This window comes from Vitis riparia, chromosome 16 (genome assembly GCF_004353265.1).
Source record: "Vitis riparia cultivar Riparia Gloire de Montpellier isolate 1030 chromosome 16, EGFV_Vit.rip_1.0, whole genome shotgun sequence".
Taxonomy (NCBI): domain Eukaryota; kingdom Viridiplantae; phylum Streptophyta; class Magnoliopsida; order Vitales; family Vitaceae; genus Vitis; species Vitis riparia.
The window spans coordinates 14,037,210-14,057,612 of record NC_048446.1 but is presented as its reverse complement, the minus strand read 5'-3'; the positions used below and the strand labels follow the sequence as shown (position 1 = coordinate 14,057,612).

The 20,403-nt window shown below is 35.5% G+C and overlaps 1 protein-coding gene across 1 annotated transcript; it reads left to right on the top strand.

The window, feature by feature from the left end:
- Nucleotides 1-263: 263 nt before the first annotated feature.
- Nucleotides 264-18,628, top strand: LOC117933846. Its single transcript, XM_034855405.1, has 14 exons — nt 264-740; nt 2,377-2,510; nt 2,622-2,771; nt 2,856-2,967; nt 3,171-3,522; nt 4,372-4,585; nt 4,776-4,865; nt 15,716-15,971; nt 16,154-16,266; nt 17,477-17,575; nt 17,655-17,702; nt 17,846-17,956; nt 18,059-18,149; nt 18,250-18,628. Exons 1-14 carry the CDS (start codon nt 446-448, stop codon nt 18,339-18,341), a joined length of 2,157 nt encoding a protein of 718 aa, XP_034711296.1. The 5' UTR covers nt 264-445; the 3' UTR covers nt 18,342-18,628.
- Nucleotides 18,629-20,403: the final 1,775 nt, after the last annotated feature.

Sequence of the window (20,403 nt, the reverse complement as noted above, 5' to 3'; positions counted from 1 at the left end):
CTTGAAACATAAATTTAAAAATATGATTTTTTTTTTAAATAAGCTTTAAAAATTTGTAACATTTATTTATAAAATATATTTATATGAATAAAAAATCTAAAAACTTAGAAGAATAAAATGGGTAGGAGGTGGATATGAGTATATGACGAATTGTCTTCACCCGCCTGCTCCGTCCATAATTTTTATGGGACAGAACCGGTTTGTACTTTATACATACCGGGTGGGCCGAATGGTGCGAACCGTCGGTTGCCATCCTTACTGGGTCTATGGCCCGCGACAAAACTTCACCATCGGAATTTCCGGTACGCACAGTGCGCAAGATAGCACTGCCCTTCTGCTGGAAAGCCAGTCTCAACCAGTGAAGCACAACCACAATCGTGGGTCATTCTTCTCCTCTCCACACAATGTGAAACCCTAAGCACTCGATTTGAGGCCTTAGATATCGATGCTTGAATGGACATCACGATCCATTCAAACCCTAGCTTTCATGTCGCTTCTAACTTTCCCTCGCTTTCTCTCCTTTTCCTTCTCTCCAAACACCCTCTCTTTTGGCAGACCTCGGTCACGGTTTCCATTGGCAGCAAGCAAGGGAGCGGAATCGAGTGCGGTAGACGACAGCGTAGCTGTTCTGTGGTTCAAGCACGACCTCCGTATCGATGATCATCCCGGACTCGTGGCGGCGGCGTCTCGGCACCGGACGGTCATTCCTCTCTACGTCTTCGATCGGCGGATTCTTTCTCGTGAGTTGTCTTTGCTTTTCAATCTGTTTGGTTGCTGAGAAAAAATGACAGGCTAGGAACGTAAACATACCTACTGTGGACTGTTATTAATTTCTTAGACAATGCTTCAAACTAGAGTAGTCAATCACAATTTGAGTGGCATTTTTAATCAACCAGCATGATTATCACCTTCATTACAAGATTTTAGATTATGGGAGAAACGATGAAACTATTCACGATTGTCCTCTCTATAAGGATTGTTTCACTGAATGATTCGTTGATAGTCTCAGCCTTTTCTGTTTAGCTATCATTTTAGAGTAGCTTGTGATTGGGATTGGAATAAAAGAATGAACATGATTTTTCTATGAAGGTTTTTGTTTTCAAAAATGAAAACAGCGAACATGAAACTAAGTATTTTAGAATTTCCTAAGACGACCTGATTTCAGGAACATGTTTCAGCCACCTGTTTCTGGGAACACGTATCAGACATGTTTTTAGTGTTGCTTTAGTTTCTCTGTTTTCAAAAGCAGAAAATGGTACCCATTTCCATAATTTTATCAGTTAAGTCCATACCCCAAAGTTTCATATATTTAAGTCCTTATTTTTGGTTGGTAGAAAGAAATGTGGTAAGACATGAATCAGCAGCTTCCAGCTTACAATTTTGTTAAACAAATCTCTTGCTTTTATGCCTTCACCTCCTATTAGAGGAGTATGTGCCTTGCTGCTAGAGCTAGGACATGCTTCCCAGCTCCCAAACTCAGGGTGGAGATGAGATGGATTTTTAACATTGAGATAGCTTTATTTTCTATTGAATATGTTTTGAATTCCAAAGTTTCACATTTTAAAGAATTTTGTAAAGGATTATTTATTTATTTATTTGTCTGCAAGAAAGCAGTAGATATGTATTAAAGGATGCCAAAAAGATGAAATTAATGCTAGTGTGTACAATCTACATCCAACAGGAAAAAAGGGAACAGAAAATAAAAACAAGGCAAATAAAACTGTAAAAAAATGACGAGAAAAAAGCACCCAAAAGGCACCTTAGCGACCAGGATACCACAAGCTGATCACTTATGCCAGTACTATGAATGCAGTTGCTGCTGGTATCTGCTATAATAGCTTTCATAATATGGCAACTTAAATACAGTTTGGTAAGTTCTGATCAAGGTCTTAATTCAAGCATGAATGCAAAGATTAAATACCTTGTTCTCAACCCAATAGGAAAAAATGGAAGGGTTTTGGTAATCTCGTTGATCTTTAGGATCTTAGAATATGGCTTTTTTTCCCCTGCAGAAACTGTTAAATTCACTCAAATGCTTCTCTTTTCTTAATTGCAGAATTATGATGTTTTGGCTGAAAATTCAGGAAATTTGGATAAATGAATCATAAGTCATATAGAAGTATATTGTTAACAAAGTTTACCTATAAAAAAAACACCTTGGAGGCACACATTTGTTACCAGATTAGGCAGGCTAGTGTTGCCTAATTCGAATAATCCTGAAACAAAATGTGATGTAATTGAAATGGCTGGAAAATTGCTAATAGATTGGAGTAAAGGCACTGACATTTTTGTTATCATGTGCGTGTAGGATGTATAACTTAATACCATGCAAGTATGTGAATTCAAGCATGCTGATTCTTCTAATAATTTCTGCAGGTTTTTCTGATGAAATGCTGGAACTGGTTCTTGTTGCCATGGAAGACTTGAGAGAGTCACTGAAGGATCAGGGGTCTAATTTGATGATCAGGTTCGGGAGTGCAGAAAAAACCATACGAGAAATTGCAAAAGAGGTTGTCACGCATTAGGTTTGCTTACTATGATATTTAATGGTCCAGACATGAGGAGAACTTCAAGCACTCATCAGTTCATTTTGTTGAATTCATCACCGAGGATTGCAACAGGTGAAGGCTACCACCATATTTGCTGAAGAGGAGGTAGAGCACGAGCTGAGAAAGATGATAGATACTGTGCAAGAGACTTTAGCAACAGCCCCACTTCTAGAGAGGAGCCCAGAGGTTGTCATGTGGCACACTCCATTTTATGATATTAAGGTAATCAGTTTTATCCATGTAACTGAATTCATGTAATCAAATTGCTTGGATATTTAGCTGATTCATGTTTATTTGTGTCATTAGGACTTGAAGTACCTGCCTCCATTATACCATGACTTCAAGAAGCTTCAACTGCCTATAACCTCACCTCTTGGGCCCCCAAGATTACCTTCTGTAGAAATTGGATTGGACTGGGGTAAGTTCACTTGGTCTTTAAAACATTCCTTGTGTTCCCCCCTAGATATAAGTCTTAGATTCTCAAAAGTAATTACAGTTTTGTTATACAGTTTAGATTCTCAAAAGTTTCTGTTATACAGTTTTGTTATTATCTCTAGCGAAAGTAATTATTGCACTTTTGTTATTATCTCTAGTGAAGGTAATTAGTGCACCATGTATCAGGTCCTCTACCCTCGCTTGCTGATTTAAAACAATTTGTGAATGGAAATCCAAGCAAATCAAAAGAGGATTGGACTTCAATTAAGGAGACCATAGCTGAAAAAATGTTGCTGAATGATCAGATAGATCAGGTTGAGCCCCCAAATACTCTGATTGGAGGAATGGAATCATTGAAGTCAAGAGGAAGCAACCAGATCAATTTAAATCATGAACAAACCCAGAGAAAGAGATTGCAAAAATCTGTTTTTGTCACAAGCAAAGGGAATTTAGTGGGAGGTGGGACAAATGCTGTATTGAATGCATTAGCTGCATATTTGAGATATTTGGAGGGAACTGGCCGAGATGACTGGCAGGAGTATGTGGTGATTTGTAAATCTGTCTAGATTTCTTTTAAAGATGTTTGGAGTTTGAATTTGATTGTTTTTGCCTTTTCTTTTCTTGACATTCTTATCTTTAACTTGAAGTTATGCCATGACCATTCATGGCCAACTCTTGTTTACTTTTGCTCCAAGAGCTGATTCCTCTTGAATGAAATCAAGACTACTGTTTCAATTATGGAAAAATCTTTAAATCAGCTTTCTTACTGATGAATTAGATGATCCATAGCATAAAGATGCGTTGAAAAGTGGGTTTGCATCTTGGTTATGGCAAATTTATGCCTTTTCTGTTTTGGAAATGGACTCATTTATCTAGTTCTTTTTTCATGTTTAAATTTTGGACTTCAGAATTTAACCCTGTTTGCTTTCACACACGTGAAGGTGCCTACCAACAATAAATAAATAAATAAATAAAGTTCTTATTCACACAAAGCTGTTTTCTTTCTTTTTTTTTTTTTTGTTGTTGTTGTTGTTGTTGTTGTTGTTATTGTTGTTTATTGTATCTTTTCCAAAGAGTAAAAGAATTGTTTCCTACAAATTGCGCGTTCTGAGTTCTGTCCTTCTGATAAAAATTTGTTATTTGAAAGGCATGCATTTAATCTAGGTTTGGAAAAGTTCATGGATCATCACAATGGTAGCTGCACAGCTCCATATTTTTAGGTCTGAGCTAGAACTGGTAAACTATGGTCTTTCAAGGGATATACACATTTGATTTGTATCTTCCATGCTATGTTTGCTGAAAAAATTGTATTTCAAAATCAAATGATACCACTTAGAGATTATTGTATGGCACATGCATTAATCCTGTTTAACTTGATCTGTTGCAGGGTACATGAAAAGTTACGCAATGCTGAAAGTCGGGATGGAGCTTCATTTGGCATTCTCTTTGGCTCTGCCCTTTTTCTTGGCATCATATCAAGAAGGAGAGTTTACCATGAAGCTATCAAATATGAGAAAGAAAGAAATGCTGGATTTCTATCTCCTTTCGGATATTCAGCGGCCACTATTGCGGCAGCAGCTGATGCTGTATGCACAATGGAGGTATAATTGATTTTTACAATTGACAGCCTTATGCCATCAGAGCATAAATGTGATTTTGATTGATTGGGTGTGATTCTTTGAGTGACCTACTGCAAAAGGTCTCTCTATTTTTCCCCCTTTTCAAAAAATATGATTCTTACAACGTTTTCATGGTATCATTCTGCTAACAATTCAATTGGTTATTTTGCAGTGGTACTGGCTTATGGCTCTTAAAAGTCAAATCAGTGATGAAGGACCATTTTCTATTCGAATATGGAGATGGAATGGCTATCTAATTCAGGTGTGTAGCTGAAAACTGACTCACAAATTTGATAACTCATTTCTTCCTGGATTCTTGGTATCCCAGCATGAATAGTGTTGCCACCTTCAAACTAACATTAAATTTGTAATGCCTATCCTTTGGAAAGAGCATTACAAAAATGTGGTTTGAGGCACATGATAGTTACTTATTCTCCAAAGTTATTGTGGAAGAATGGAATTAGGGAAGTTGTGTTTTTGTAGAGAGAATTAGGCAATCCTGTGATCAAAGGGATTTGTTGTAATTGAGTTAGGAAAGTTCCTAATTTAGGTGCTAGGATTTTTTGTGTACATATATGCGAGTCTTTGTACAGACAAAAGATTAAGGAAAAGAATTTTTTACCTTGTATTCCTTCCATCTCTCTTCTACATGGTATTAGAGCAATAGGGTACGAATAATGGATTAGTCATTGGACCAAAGACTGGAGGAGGGTCAATGAGAAAGGGATCAATGAGATAGGAATCTTGATCCTTGTCTTCCTTGATGGAGTTTTCCCCCTCAAGATAAGGAGTGGGAAAATAGGACCCACTCTCGTTGAAAGTAACATCTGCTACAACAATAAATCTACAATCAGTATTGCACATAATCCAGTGCAACACGATCGAACGAAACATATAGAAATTGATAGACATTTTATCAAGGAGAAACTAGATAATGGGTTGATTTGTACTCCTTATTTATCGACTGACTTGTCACGACCAAAATTCAGGGCGACCTAGAATTTGACCCATAACCACAAGTCAACGGTATTATTTCAACCTTAGCTCTGATACCACGCTGTCACGACCCAGATTTAGGGTGACCCAAAATTTGGCCCATGACCCTAGGTCAAAGGTTTGACCCTAAGGGTTCCTCCTAATTCACGATGACAGTCAATCAAAATGCTCTGAATATATATATATATATAAAACACACCAAGCAAAGTGAAAACCAAAAGACCATAGTCTCAAAGCTCTGTTTGCAGCGATGAGGAGATTTGCTCAGATTATAGATGATTTAGGTCTTGTTGATCTTCCATTGCAAGAGGGATTGTATACTTAGAGTGGGGGGCCTAATAATCAGTCCTGGGCTAGGCTGGACAAATTTTTTGTTATTCTTAGTTGGCTAGATCAATTCAGTAGTGTTCTTCAAAATAGGCTGCCTAGGCCTGTTTCTGATCACTTTCTTGTGATGCTAGAGGGTGGTGTTATAAGAAGAGGTCCCTCTCCCTTCAGATTATAAAATATGTGGCTTAAAGTTGAGGGGTTTAAAGATCTCATTCATAGCTGGTGACAAAGAATAGAGGTCAGAGGCACTGCTAGTTATAGATTGGCTACAAAATTGAAAGAGATTAAACAAAAGCTTAAAGTGTGGAATAGGGAAGTGTTTGGGAGATTAGAATACAATAAAGCTGTTGCTCTCCAACTAGTGGATCATTGGGACCTGGTGGAAAGTGAGAGAAGATTATCAGAGGAGGGAACAACTTCAAAAAAGGAAGCTAAGGAGAGTTATGCTAAGTGGGCTTCTTTGGAAGAAACACATTGGAGGCAGCATTCAAGGGAGTTATGGTTAAGGGAAGGGGACAGAAACACGGGCTATTTTCATCGAATGACGACTGCTCATCGTAGAAATAATCATATGGACAGAATTAAGATAAACGGGGTGTGGCTGTCCGAGGAGAAGGAAGTGAGAGAAGGGTTAGCTAATGCTTACCAACATTTACTCATAGAAAATTCAAATTGGAAGGCGGATATAGAAAGGGTGCAGTTAGAGCAAATTAGTCAGCAAGAAGCGGAGTATTTGGAGCAGCCTTTCTCTGAGGATGAAATTCACAGTGCCTTGATGGAGATGAATGGGGACAAAGCCCTAGGACCGAACGGATTTACTGTGGCATTTTGGCAAAGCTGCTGGGTTTTTGTAAAAGAGGAGGTCTTGGAGCTGTTTAAGGAGTTCCATGAGCAAAGTGCCTTCATTAAGAGTCTTAACAATACGTTTTTGGTATTGTTACCTAAGAAAGGGGGGGCTGAGGATCTTGGGGATTTTAGACCAATCAGTCTTCTGGGGAGGGCCTGTACAAACTATTGGCTAAGGTGTTGGCCAATGGACTCAAGAAAGTGGTAGGGAAAGTGGTCTCTTCAGATCAGAATGCCTTTGTGATGGGTAGGCAGATCCTTGATGCCTCTTTAATTGCAAATGAGGTGATTGATTCTTGGCAGAAAAGGGAAGAGAAAGGCCTCATCTGTAAATTGGATATTGAGAAAGATTACGACAGTATAAATTGGCAGTTTTTGTTGAAGGTCATGAAAAAAATGGGGTTCGGTTCAAAGTGGTTGGGTTGGATGTGGAGTTGCATTTCCACAGCCAAGTTTTCGGTTTTGGTGAATGGAGTGCTGGCTGGTTTCTTCCCAAGTTCTAAGGGGTTGCGGCAAGGAGATCCTCTTTCTCCTTACCTCTTTGTTATGGGAATGGAAGTTTTGAGTGCTCTCATTAGGAGGGCTGTAGAAGGGGGATTTCTATCAGGGTGTAGGATCCGAGGAGGTAGAAGACAACCGGTGCATATATCCCATCTGTTATTTGCTGATGATACAATTGTCTTCTGTGAGGCTAGGAAAGAGCATTTAACTCATTTGAGTTGGATTTTGTTTTGGTTTGAAGCTGCGTCAGGGTTAAGGATCAATTTGGATAAAAGTGAAATAATCCCAGTTGGTGAGGTGGAGGAGATGGCAGCAGAGCTGGGCTGCAGGGTGGGTTCTATGCTTTTTGTGTATTTGGGGCTGCCCTTGGGGGCTCCTAATAAGGCTACTTCCGTGTGGGATGGGGTGGAAGAGAGGGTGAGGAGAAGACTTGCGCTTTGGAAACGCCAATATATTTCCAAAGGCGGGAGACTCATTCTCATAAAGAGCACGATGGCTGGTATGCCTTTGTATCAAATGTCCCTTTTCTGTATGCCCAAGTTAGTTGAGCGGAGGTTAGAAAAATTGCAAAGAGATTTCCTTTGGGGAGGAGGAAATTTGGAGAGAAAAGTGCACTTAGTTAATTGGGGGGTTGTTTGTACGGAGAAGGAAAAGGGGGGGCTTGGCTTAAGGAAGTTAGTCCCGTTGAACAAAACTTTGTTGGGTAAATGGATATGGAAATTTGCTTGTGAAAAGGAAAATCTGTGGAAGCAAGTGCTTTTGGCGAAATATGGGCAAGAGGGTTTTGGTTGGAGGACCAAAAAGGTTAATGGGACGTTTGGAAGGAGATTTTGAAGGAAAAAGACTGGTGCTGGGAAAATATGGCGTTTACCGTTGGAAATGGCACCAAAATCAGATTTTGTACTGATCTTTGGTGCGATTGTACAGTGTTGTCCCAAAGGTTCCCTCTCCTATATGGCATGGCTGCTCATAGAAACGTCACGGTAGAAGAAATGTGGGATCAGAATGTCGGTCAAGGAGGTTGGAATTTAAGGTTTATGAGGGATTTCAATAATTGAGAATTGGATATGGTAGGTAACTTGCTTAATGTCTTGAGGGGCTATAAACCTACTTTAGAGGAAGATTCAGTCTATTGGAAAGGAGGAAGAAATGGACAGTTTAAAGTCAAGGAAGCATATAATTTGGTGGTTAATACCGTTGTCAACAGCTTTCCGAAAAGTAACATTTGGGTGGATAAAGTTCCAACTAAAATATTGTTTTTTGCTTGGGAGGCCACTTGGGGGAAGGTGCTTATGTTAGATAGGCTCCAGAAAAGAGGGTGACAACTCCCGAATTGTTGTTTCTTGTGTGGCTGTGAAGAGGAATCTGTAAATCACATTCTCATACACTGTATAGTGGCAAAAGTCCTGTAGGATATGGTATTTGCTTTGTTTAGTGTTAAGTGGGTCTTTCCAGAAACTGTAAAGGAGGTCTTATTGAGTTGGAGGGGCCTTTTTGTAGGGAAAAAAAAGGAAAAAGATATGGAAATCTATCCCGTTGTACATTTTTTGGACGCTGTGGAAGGAAAGAAATAGACTAGCATTTAGGGGGGGAGTGATAGCAATTCAGAAATTAAAAAATTCTTTTGTTCGTAATTTATGGTGTTGGGCTAGATTGTATAGTGGAGAGAATTCGTGGTTAGCCTCCAGCTAAGGGTTGGTGGGGTATTTTGCTTTATTTTTGGTTGTGAGGCTTAGCTGGTTTGTATACTCCCTATATACTTTGCGGCTTTTTGGCCTCTTTTTAATATATTCAGTGCTTATCTATCAAATATATATATATATATATATATTTTTTTTTTTTTTTCCTGAACATAAATCACACTAGAGCTCCCTCCAACTTACATTCCAATTTAAAAAGTTACAACAACCACTTCAGAACAGCTAGCAATTTAATGTCAATAAGACTTCTAACAAAAGTCTAAAAAGAGTGTCTATAATAGAGCAAGTTTAATTCCAAGTATAGTCGATAAACGATTACATAATTTAAAAGTCTATTACAACATCTCCCAATAACCCAACACAACCAAAGATAATAAAATCCTCTAAGTTGCTCCAAAATCTCCTGGGGCATCCTCATGCTCTCCTTGTCCCATTTGTTGATTATCAGGAGCTACATTTGCATCTAAAAAGATTTGAAAAGGAAGAGGTGAGCATTCCACATTGCTCAATAGGGTGCCTTACACCCAAGGGGTTAATTGGGATTATTAAGGTTCAAGTGCACACAAAATAAACATTCCACCATAATTGATCAACCTAAATATTTTAATTTCTATAATTATACAATTCGACAATTTTCCACAATTAAATAAAATGAATGTGAATATGTGGTACACAGTCATACAATGCACTATCGTTCTAGGGTTTTCACCGAAGGATACGCGTCCGTATCCAAATACACTTCCCATTCGGGGTCTTCCTGAGGTAGATTTTTGGGTTTTTCACCCTAAGGATCTCACTACCTTCTTAATTCGCCTCACACGGGCCTTTACTTTTCGTTACTATTTTATTTTTCTTTCTTTTTGCATTTCATGCACTTTTCACATTTTTCATTTTCCTTCACACAACCATGATGCAAATGAAATGCAATGAGCTTAATTATCCTCATTCACAAATATCATAAATATCAAATAAGATTCCCACTATTCCAAATATCATTAAAATTACAATTCATACCAAAATTCCATAATTTTTCAACAATCCCAATAATCCAATAATCAAATATAATTATTTTCTCCACAATAAAATTACCAAAAACAACCAAATAAATTTTCAATAATTCAAATATCAATTAAACATAATTAATAACCAAAATTCCATAATTTTCCACAACCCTAATAATTCTAATAATGAAATATAATTATTCCTCCACAATTAAATTACCAAAAACAATCAAATAAATTCTTAATAACTCAAATGTCAATTAAACATAATTTCCACCAACATTCCATTATTTCTCAACAATTCCAATAATTCCAACAATCAAACACAATTAATTTCCACAATTAAACACTTCCATTATCACACAAAAATCCCAAGGAAAATTCCTAAATCACCCAATAAACTTTCTCACATCATAAATATTACCTATTTACCTTCCAACAATGAAATTTATAAATTTTTTTAAAGGAAAAAGCATCAAATAACAATTTTAGGGTTAAGTCTCCCTACCCTATTTCTAACAATGCAACTATTGAAAATGAAATCCGCCCTTGTAGGATTGTTCCTCAAGTCGAGTAGAGCTTTCCCTCAAAATTTTACGCGAAAAGGAGCTCGTTTGGCCATTGAATCGGCCAGCCAAAGGTGGACGACACTTTCTCCTCTCTCATAGTCACCGACACTCCCACTCTTTTGTAACTTTTCTCCTTCTTTTTTTATTTCTTTTATTCCTTTAAAAGGCCAGCACAGTGCACTCACTTATACCCATATATACATATATATTATTATATGTATTTAGTTTTTCTTTTCTCAATTCATTTCATTTTCTTTTCTTAATTGAGTTTTTCATTCCATTTCATTTTTTTAAACAACACACAAAATAAATTATTAAACGCCATCCCAAAAATTTTAATTTTCTCAAATTTATTATTAAGTAATTTAATTTAAGAAAATTATAATTTTTGGGATGGTATTTGATAATTTATTTTGTGTTTTAAAAAAAAATGAAATGGAATGAAAAAATAAATTAAGAAAAGAAAATGAAATGTTGAGAAAAGAAAAACTATATATATATATATATATATATAGGTACAAGTGAGTGCATTGTGTGGTGGCCTTTTAAAGGAATAAAAGAAATAAAAAGTGAAGAAGGAGAAAAGTTACAGAAGGGTGGGAGTGTCAGCGACTGTGAGAGAGGAGAAAGCGTCGTTCAACTTTAGCCGGCCGGTTCAATGGCCAAACGAGTTCCTTTTCACGTGAAATTTTGAGGGAAAGCTCTACTCAACGTAAATGAGGGTTTTTTGTTAGCCTGCAAGGCAAGGGGTAGAGGTGGTGAGGGGATTCAGGTGTCTCACTTACTATTTGCTGATGATACTTTAGTTTTTTGTCGAACTTCTAAGGATCGAATGATGTTTTTAAGTTGGGTTCTAATGTGGTTTGAGGCCATTTCGGGGTTGAGAATTAATTTGGACAAAAGTGAGCTAATCTTGGTGGGTGGTGTGGAAAATGCGGAGGCTTTAGCTGTAGAACTTGGGTGTAAAGTTGGAAGTCTTCCATCTACTTACTTGGCATACCATTAGGTGCGCCTCATAGATCTGTGACTGTTTGGGATGGAGTGGAGGAAAGATTGTGGAAGAAATTGGCTAGGTGGAAGAGCCAATACATCTCGAAAGGAGGGAGGATCACCTTGATTTGGAGCACTTTGGCGAGTATGCCCATTTATTTTATGTCTGTGTTTTCTTTGCCCAGAAAGGTCAAATTGAGGATAGAGCAGATTTAGAGGGATTTTTTATGGGGAGGCGGGGCCCTTGAGCAGAAACCTTATCTTGTTTGGTGGGGCTTGGTTTGCTTAGATAAAAGCAAAGGGGGGTTGGGGGTAAAGTGCCTTTCTACCCTCAAGAAGGCGCTTTTGTGTAAATGGAGTTGGAGATTTGTTAATGAGAGAAGGGCTTTTTGAAATCAAGTTGGGGTTGTGGAAAGCAATTAGGAGAGAGTGGATTGTTGTAAGCAGTAGACTCTCTTTTGTGGTGGGGAATGGACAAAGGGTGAAATTCTAGAAAGATAGATGGTGTGGGGATTCACCTCTTTGTGTTTCTTTTCCCACTTTATTTGCTTTAGCTGTCTTCTAGGATGCTTCAGTCAAAGATGTGTAGTGTTCCATCGAGGGAGGGGGGAAGTTGGAGTCCGCACTTCTCTAGACCGTTTAATGATTGCGAGTTAGATGAGGTGCACAAGTTTTTTTTGGGCCTTAATGGGAAGAGAGTTCAGCAGGAAGTGGAAGATAGGGTGCCTTGGAGAGAGACTAAATGTAGGAAGTTTTTTGTTAAGTCTCTCTACAAAGCATTAATTTCAAGCCCTCCAGTCTCTTTCCCTTTGACGGTCATTTGGAAAGTTTGCATGCAGCCTAGAGTGGGTTTTTTTTTTTGGGTGGGAAGCATCGTGGGGAAAAGCTCTTACTTTGGACCAACTTCATAAGAGAGGATGGCCTCTAACGAAAAGATGCTACCTTTGCCAAAGGCACGAAGAATCAATAGATCACATTCTTCTTCATTGTGCCAAGGCAAGGACTCTTTGGGCATTGCTTTTCTCTCTTTTTGAGCTTTAGTGGGTGCTGCCAGCCACAATTAAGGCAACACTTTTGGGTTGGGAGGGGTCTTTTGTGGGAAAAAAGAGAAAGGAAGTTTGGAAGACAAGGAACAAAATTTCCTTTAAGGAAGAAGTGTTGTCAATCCAAAGACTTAAAAGAGTTTGTTTGTATATTTCCTTTGGTCGAAGACAAAATTGTTCATAAAAGATGGTCCTTCGACTTTAGTAGATTTTATTGATTGGGTGGGAACTCGTTGAAAGTGGGGTTCGGGTTGCACCTCCGTTCTTGGCAACCAGCTTGGGCGCAAGGGGCGTTTCTTCTTTGTAATCTTTAAGCCGTTATTTTGGCGGCTTTTTCAATATAATTTTTCTCCTTTACTTGAAAAAAAAAAAAAAAAAAAAAACCTTAAAAAACTCAAATAGTGATCCCATTAATGCTAGAAATTTATGAACAAAAATTGGTTTAGAGTGACTCAATTATTTGTTTTCTATATAGAACCATATTTTTCTAATTTTTTTTTCACTTGACAAATAAACTCCAAATCAAGTAAGACTTAATGCATTGGATTCAATGAGTTTAATAATTTTAAAAATAATTTGAAACTCAAATGGTAACCTAATTAATATTAATATTTGAAATTTATGGATGAAATTGGCCTATAATGACTATTATTCTTTTTTGCACATAATTATATTTTTATTAATTTTCTCATTAGAGAAATGAACTTCGAATCATGTGACACTTTGTATTATTTATTAATGAGTTTAATAATTTTTAAAAATAATTTTGAAGTCAAAAAATTAATCCAATTAATTGTGGATTAAATCAAGCATATCAAAATATTAAAAAAATTAAAACTTTATTTGTTTTTATATTCATTTTAAGCAAAAATATTGTGAACAATTATTATTATTCATTCTTAATAAAAGAATCAATTATGCTTTTATGAAGATGTTAATATCCATATTTTTATAACATATGCTAAAATAGTATATTTTTTTATAAAAAATTATAATTTATGGTTTTATTATAATATTACTATTCATATTTTACTAAAAACTGCTTTTTTTTTTTTAATTACAAAATTATTTTTATTTTTAATAAAGCTTGAATTAAATTTTATAATATTATATAAATTGAATTTACAAGGTTTTTATAAAATCAAAATAAAAAATTTATTTTTAAAAACAACTTATTTAAACAAGTTTTTTGTTTTTAATTTTATTTTTTGAAAAATGTATTTAACAACTATGTACCAAACACCTTTATTTTTATAAAATATTGAAAAGCTTTTGTTTATTTTTTATTTTTTTTTAAACTTAAAAACAAGCATAAAAAAATATGGCTGAACGGGCCCTTTCATTTTATTTTTTAATCTTTTGGCATTTGTTTGCTCAATATGGAGATTATCAACATTTGCATGGTTTGTTTTCAATTTACTACATTTTTTGTTATTAAGCAAAATTTCTAAGATTTTTTGTCCCCTTTTTTTGTCCATTTCTGAGACTTTTTGTCCTTTTTTCTAGATTATTATTGATGAAGATTCAATAACAATTATGTTATTCATATATGAATTTGTACATAATTCATTACCAATTGTCAATAGTGCATATTTATTTTTGATCGAAAAATGGAGGAAATATATTAAAAGCCTACTTTCAAAATAGTGCATAATGAGTAATAAACCTACGTAAATCCAAAATTATGTGTTTGTAAAAACTGGCATACCATCAATATCCCTATTTGCTAGCTTAAAATTGAAATTCATGATCATATCAGCTGGGAGAATTATGTGTTGTAGGTAATACATATTTCTATGCACCTAATTTCATGTTAAAAAGGGACATTTTGGCTTTCAAATGCATTGACTAATAATTCATTTTGGAAATTGTTCCAAAATATGAAATATTTACCAACAAATGATTGTACAATCTAACATGGTTATCTGTATGTATTGTCTTTAATTAATGTGTGCCTGTGCAACTTAAAAAGAGAAAAAACAAGGATATACAAGGATATTAAGTATGGCATAGAGGTTCTGTGCTCTGTGCTAATACAATTTCCTTGGTCCTAATCATAGTTGTCAGGATATGTATGGTATGAAGGTTCTCCTATTCTCTGTTCTAATACCATATACATGTTTCTAAACCAAACATGTTTTAGTCAACTCCAATATAAAACTATGGATAGAGGACATTTTTATTCTTCCTTTTTCTTTTGGCATAAATTTTTGCATTTGTTGGATGCCAAATATCAATAAATTATGCTACTGTCTTGGTGGGAAATCTGGCCTGCCAATAATAAGCATGAACTATTATTCTTTGTAGCATTCTTGGGTAGGACTATGGTGGAAAGCCAGCTGGCCCAGACTAAGCGCAAGCTTGGATGGCTTAGGCTTGGGCCAGCCCACTTCCCACAAAACAGGGGCCCAGGCCCTGCCCTAGCAAGGTGTGGGCCATCTATGGGCTGATTTTTGGGATGGGCCCATGTAGTGTTTTGGATCTTCAGATCAGATCCTTTTTCACCTCTAATTAGGATTATAGAGCATGGCAGTTCAGCAATCTTCATTAAATGCTTTTTCATTTTTTTTTTGGTAATTTCAGAAATCGTTGCTTAAATTGCCAAAAACTGAAACCTACTTGGAGTTATTTTGCTGTACTGGCTGGCTGTTTCCTAAGTGTATACTTCACCATATGGATTTCTAAAACAGCTGAATAACAACTAATGCTTTTTTTCCTTTGCATTTTGAGCAATCTGGTTGCTTTGACTGAAAAATATTTATACATTCAGAAGATTTTCCGTCAATAGTAACAAAAACTTTTCTACTAAACAAATAAAATGAACAGAGAAATATTATCTTTATAAAATGAATATTAAAGAAGCTCTTGAGGCTCTTTTTGAAATAGTTTTGAGTAACAGAACCTGCATATCCTTCATTCAGTGTGGGGCAACTTCCTGGAAGATGAAAATTTTGTAGGGATGCTTGCATATTTATATTCACTTGGTTGAAAATTATACCTGTTGTAATGCATTATGATATATCTTGTTGTTCAAGGAGACCCGATGTTTTTTAATCATGGAGGCATACTTTATCAAGCTTAAGTTGTGTGTATTTCTGTAGTCTTACCTTCCATTAATAAACTATTCATTTTTCAGTATACAGTTGTTGGTCATGAAGGTCCTGCTGTTCTTCTTGTGCATGGTTTTGGTGCTTTCTTTGAGCACTACCGAGACAATATACATCCTGTAGCTGACAGCGGAAAGCGAGTTTGGGCCATTACTCTTTTAGGGTTTGGCAAATCAGAAAAGCCAAATGTTTTTTACTCTGAACTCATGTGGGCTGAACTGCTGAGAGATTTCATCATTCAGGTTGTGGGTGAACCAGTACATCTTGTTGGGAACTCGATTGGTGGTATGTAATATAACCAACTTACAATTGTTTACTATTAATTACCTATCAAAAAAAAAAAGAAAAAAACTTGCAATTGTTTACAATTATAACCTCTCAAATTGAGTGGTCATGACTAATTATTTTATCTGCTTAAGTTATTAGTCTCCGTTAGTTACCTAACTGGTTTTATTCCTTCTCCCCAGGCTACTTTATTTCTATTGTTGCGGGTCTTTGGCCTGCTTTGGCCAAGTCTGTCATCCTTATCAACAGTGCTGGCAATATTATTCCTGGATATTCTTCTGTGCCATCTTCTAAAGTAAGACAATTTATTTTGTGAAGTGCTACATATTGGCACAAACTAACACAACCATGCACATTCCATGTTGTTTTGTCTCTATAAACTGCAAATATGGTTCATCCTGCTCTTGTGAGTAAACCATGCACTTCTCAGTTCCTTAACAGGCTTAGTATTCACATTTCCTTTTTCTTTTACTTTTACTTTTTTCTTTCTGCTGATGCATTTGTAGTTTCTTATTTTTCCCATCTAAACATAAGAATATCATCCAAAAGTTGTTCATATTGTATATTCTTAAAACACAATATTAGATATGAGAGACAATATGTTCTGAAGTAATTAAAACCAAAAGTTACATCTTCCACTTTTCAAGCTGATCACTTGCCTTTTGTCTTCCATGGCATTTCTGACAATCTGAAAGGTTGTAAATTGTAATGAGCTTAACATTAAGTCTAATGATAAGGTAAATGACTATAAAGTGAAATACCTTCCTTCTCATGTTTATATTTCACAATTAAAAGGCCTTGTCCCCTGTGGGTGGTGGCCAGGTGAAAGGACCAACCTGAAAATATTTCAGTCTGTTTTATGTTATGGAAAACAAAATAAGGACAAAGGGAGTTTAAGTGATGCTGGTTGAAGTGTATATTAACGTGAGATGGTTTTTGTTCTTATCGAATGCACAGTATGAGATGATGGGATGTGCATAAAAACAAAGATTCTATTACCTGATACTGACATTCTTCTACTCTAGACACAAGGGTAGTGAGTTCTCTGAACCACTTAAAATCCTACTCACTCAAGAAGTGCTTAGCTGCCTGTCTTAAGTTTAATATTCAGATGAAATGTTAAAGAGCTCAAAACTTCTTTTCTTAACTCACTTTGGTTGGAGACTAAACTGTTTATAAAAGATGGTCCATCGACCTTTTTGGAATTTTTAGATTGGGTGGGTTCCCATTAAGGGAGGGGTTGTTTTTTGTACATCTTTGTGGACAGTTTTTTATTTCTCTTGGGTGTGTATTTACTTCTCTTTACTGTACATTTTAAGTCGCTATTTTAGCGCATCCCCATAATACAATACTTCTCTTACTTATCAAAAAAAAAAAATATTGAAATGTTAAAGAGCACATTGGGGCCAGAAATTTCATTCATTGAAAGTCCTCTTTAGCCTCTGTTGAATTTTCTTGCACTTTTTGCATCAATCTAGAAGCTAGTAACTGAAAACACATTTCAGGAAAGGAGAACTTCAGGAGCTGCATGGTTGGGTGCAAGACTCCTTTTGCCCTTCTTGAGATCAAGACTCCCAAGCATAGTAAAAAACTGCTACCCTGCTGTAAGCATGCTTCCTATCTGCCATGTTCCTTGCTTCTTGACATTGTGTAATACTGATCTCATTAGAGTTTGCTTTGCAGAAAATGGCAAGAGCTGATGATTGGCTTCTTAATGAAATGCTACGATCAGTATCCTTGTCATTATGCAAATATATATATATATATATATATTTATCTGTTTTGCTATGCCTATTGATCAATATCAACTCTCTTTCAATCTCCTGGAAAACATTTGTAGTTTAATAAATTCATCACCTTAACAAACATTGAAGTCATATGACCCTGGTGTGCTTGTGGTTCTGGAAAGTATTTTCAGTTTCAATCTCTCAATTCCTCTTAATTATCTCTTAAAAGGATTCAATGAAAAGGTTCTATTCATACAGGTAAAGCCCATCATGCAAAAATCAAGTTCCTTGCTCTCCATAATTATTGCTTTTGCTTTTAGTCAATAACGCTATATTGGTATTGATCTTATTTACATTCAGGGAGTGAAAGATCCTATATCCGACTCAGAGTCAAAATTGGCTATGCTTAGAGAGCATTTTGCTGGAATCGTGATCAAGGAATTGAGTGCAGGTTACTATAATGCTTTATCCTCAGAAACTGTCCCTTTGGTTGGTGTTTCATGCAAATTAATATGCAAGTTTAATTTATTTTTCTGTTCTTGATATTGCAGGACACTGCCCCCATGATGAGCTGCCAGAAGAAGTAAATTACATTATCTGTGACTGGATAGCTACTATTGAAAGTAAGCTTCTTCTAGTTTAGAACTTTTTGTAGTTGGTTATTTTGGTGCACATTGCCTGCGGCTGAAGATCTGTTATTACATTGGTTTGTCATTGATTTTTGCTACCTGCAAATATTTTAAATCCAAATACCAGGGCTAAATGTGAAAGGTTAAGGCCTGAGCAACTTAGGTTGTCTCGAGTCATGTAAAGACAGGAAATTTTTTTAATATCTTTCTGGGATGACCCAGTGTGTAAACATAATCATAAAGTTTATGATACATATTCATACTTGGTTAGAAATATGATATTGGAATTCATAGAGGTTAATACATTTTGAAGATAGTAAATTCGATTAATCAATTAGGCTTTGTATGTAAAATTATAAACATTGGGAAAGAGGAAAATGTTTGTTCTATAACAGAGCAGTAGAGTGGGAATAAAAGTTGAAGCTTGATCGGATCAATCACACCAAAGCATTTCTTGGAATGCTGCGGTGAAGCCTATGGAAAATAAGAGGCTTCGTTGGGCTATATCACCATCGCTTCAAGACCTAGGGAGCTTTAGTTATGGTACACTCCTGGTTCTCTTCTTGTTTTTCATGGGGCTCTATTACTTTTTCCCCTTTTACAAGCAAAGAAAAATATATTAGTAGTGCCAACCAGGGTTCAACATGGCAGCTTCCGGAGAGCCTAGCCTATCCAAATCCAATATGGTGTTTGAATGAATTTGGATAAGGATTTTTTTTTTTTTTTTTTTTTTTTTTTTACACTTTATTTGGATTTAAGATTTGGACAATGTGAACCCAATTTAATATTCAAACCTAATTGGAACTAGAAAAAATGAGTTAGGGTTTCGGTTAAGCAATTTGAGCTAGTGGTTGGATTGGATCTAGGAAAAATAAGTTAGGGTTTAGGTTAAGCAATTTGAGCCAGTGGTTGGATTGGATTCAGGTTGGGATTGGGTGTTATACTAATTTAGGATGGTATCAGGGTGGTGACAAACCCAATCTAACTCATTTGAGTTGTATTCTTAATAAAATTAGTGTTGTATGGGGAGATAATTGTATGGATAATGCTGCAAGATTACTTTGAGTAATACTATGTTTGGTTTGGGAAAGTATTAATAATAGAAAAAATATGTTAATTTTCTCGTATTTGGTTTATCAAGAAAAAAAAACTAAATATAATTAGAATTACTTATTTTTTGTTTTTAAAAATATAAAATACTTGTAACAAGTATATGAAATATAAAAAAACTCTTAAAAGGCTTATATTAAAAGGATAGTGATTTTCAAAATCAATTAGTCAATCATAAATTTAGCGTTTGTGGATGCGATCCCGATAAGGGTTAGAATGACAATTTCCACTCCTAAATTATTACTTTTAAAATTTGAGGTTATAAAATGATAAAATTTTAAAATTTGTGAAGATAACTTTTAAGAAGATAAGTATGAAAGTTTCTACATTTTGTATAAAAGTTATTATACTGTTTGTTTTTTAAAATAGAAAATTTATCTAAACTCAACATACACTTAGACATTTATGTATTTTAAAATGATTTTATCCTTATATATAAGAGAAAAAAGAAAATGAAATGAGTTTAAAAAGTATATCAAAATAAATTTTCACAATATATATTTTTTTTTTTGCATCTCTATTTTTTTTTCTGTTATTTTTCTTTTCTCAAACAACCAAAGAAAGGGTTAACCTATTAAGTTTGAGTTTTTTTATTTTGATGTATTAAATAATATATATATATATATCTTATTTTTCCCTATACAGCCTAATAATATTTCATTAGTTGCATATTTTTGGATATAATCTGTAATTGCAACTTAATTCCAACTTCTTAACTGCCACACTTTGCTACTAATTATCCTAGTCCCAAAGTCGTTTCCAGCACCGCTTCCAACGCTCACATTGCTTGAGTGCTAATTTGCATCTAGCGCTCCTGACATCTATTTAAAGCCTTTCAATATGCTACTTTATTCACTTTTTCATTTTGAGTCAGCTTGAGAGCTTTGGGTCGTTTTCGCTCTTTCGTTTGAGATCGGTTTGCCTTTTTTTTTTTTTTTTTGCATAGTATTGTCTTGGACTTTGTTT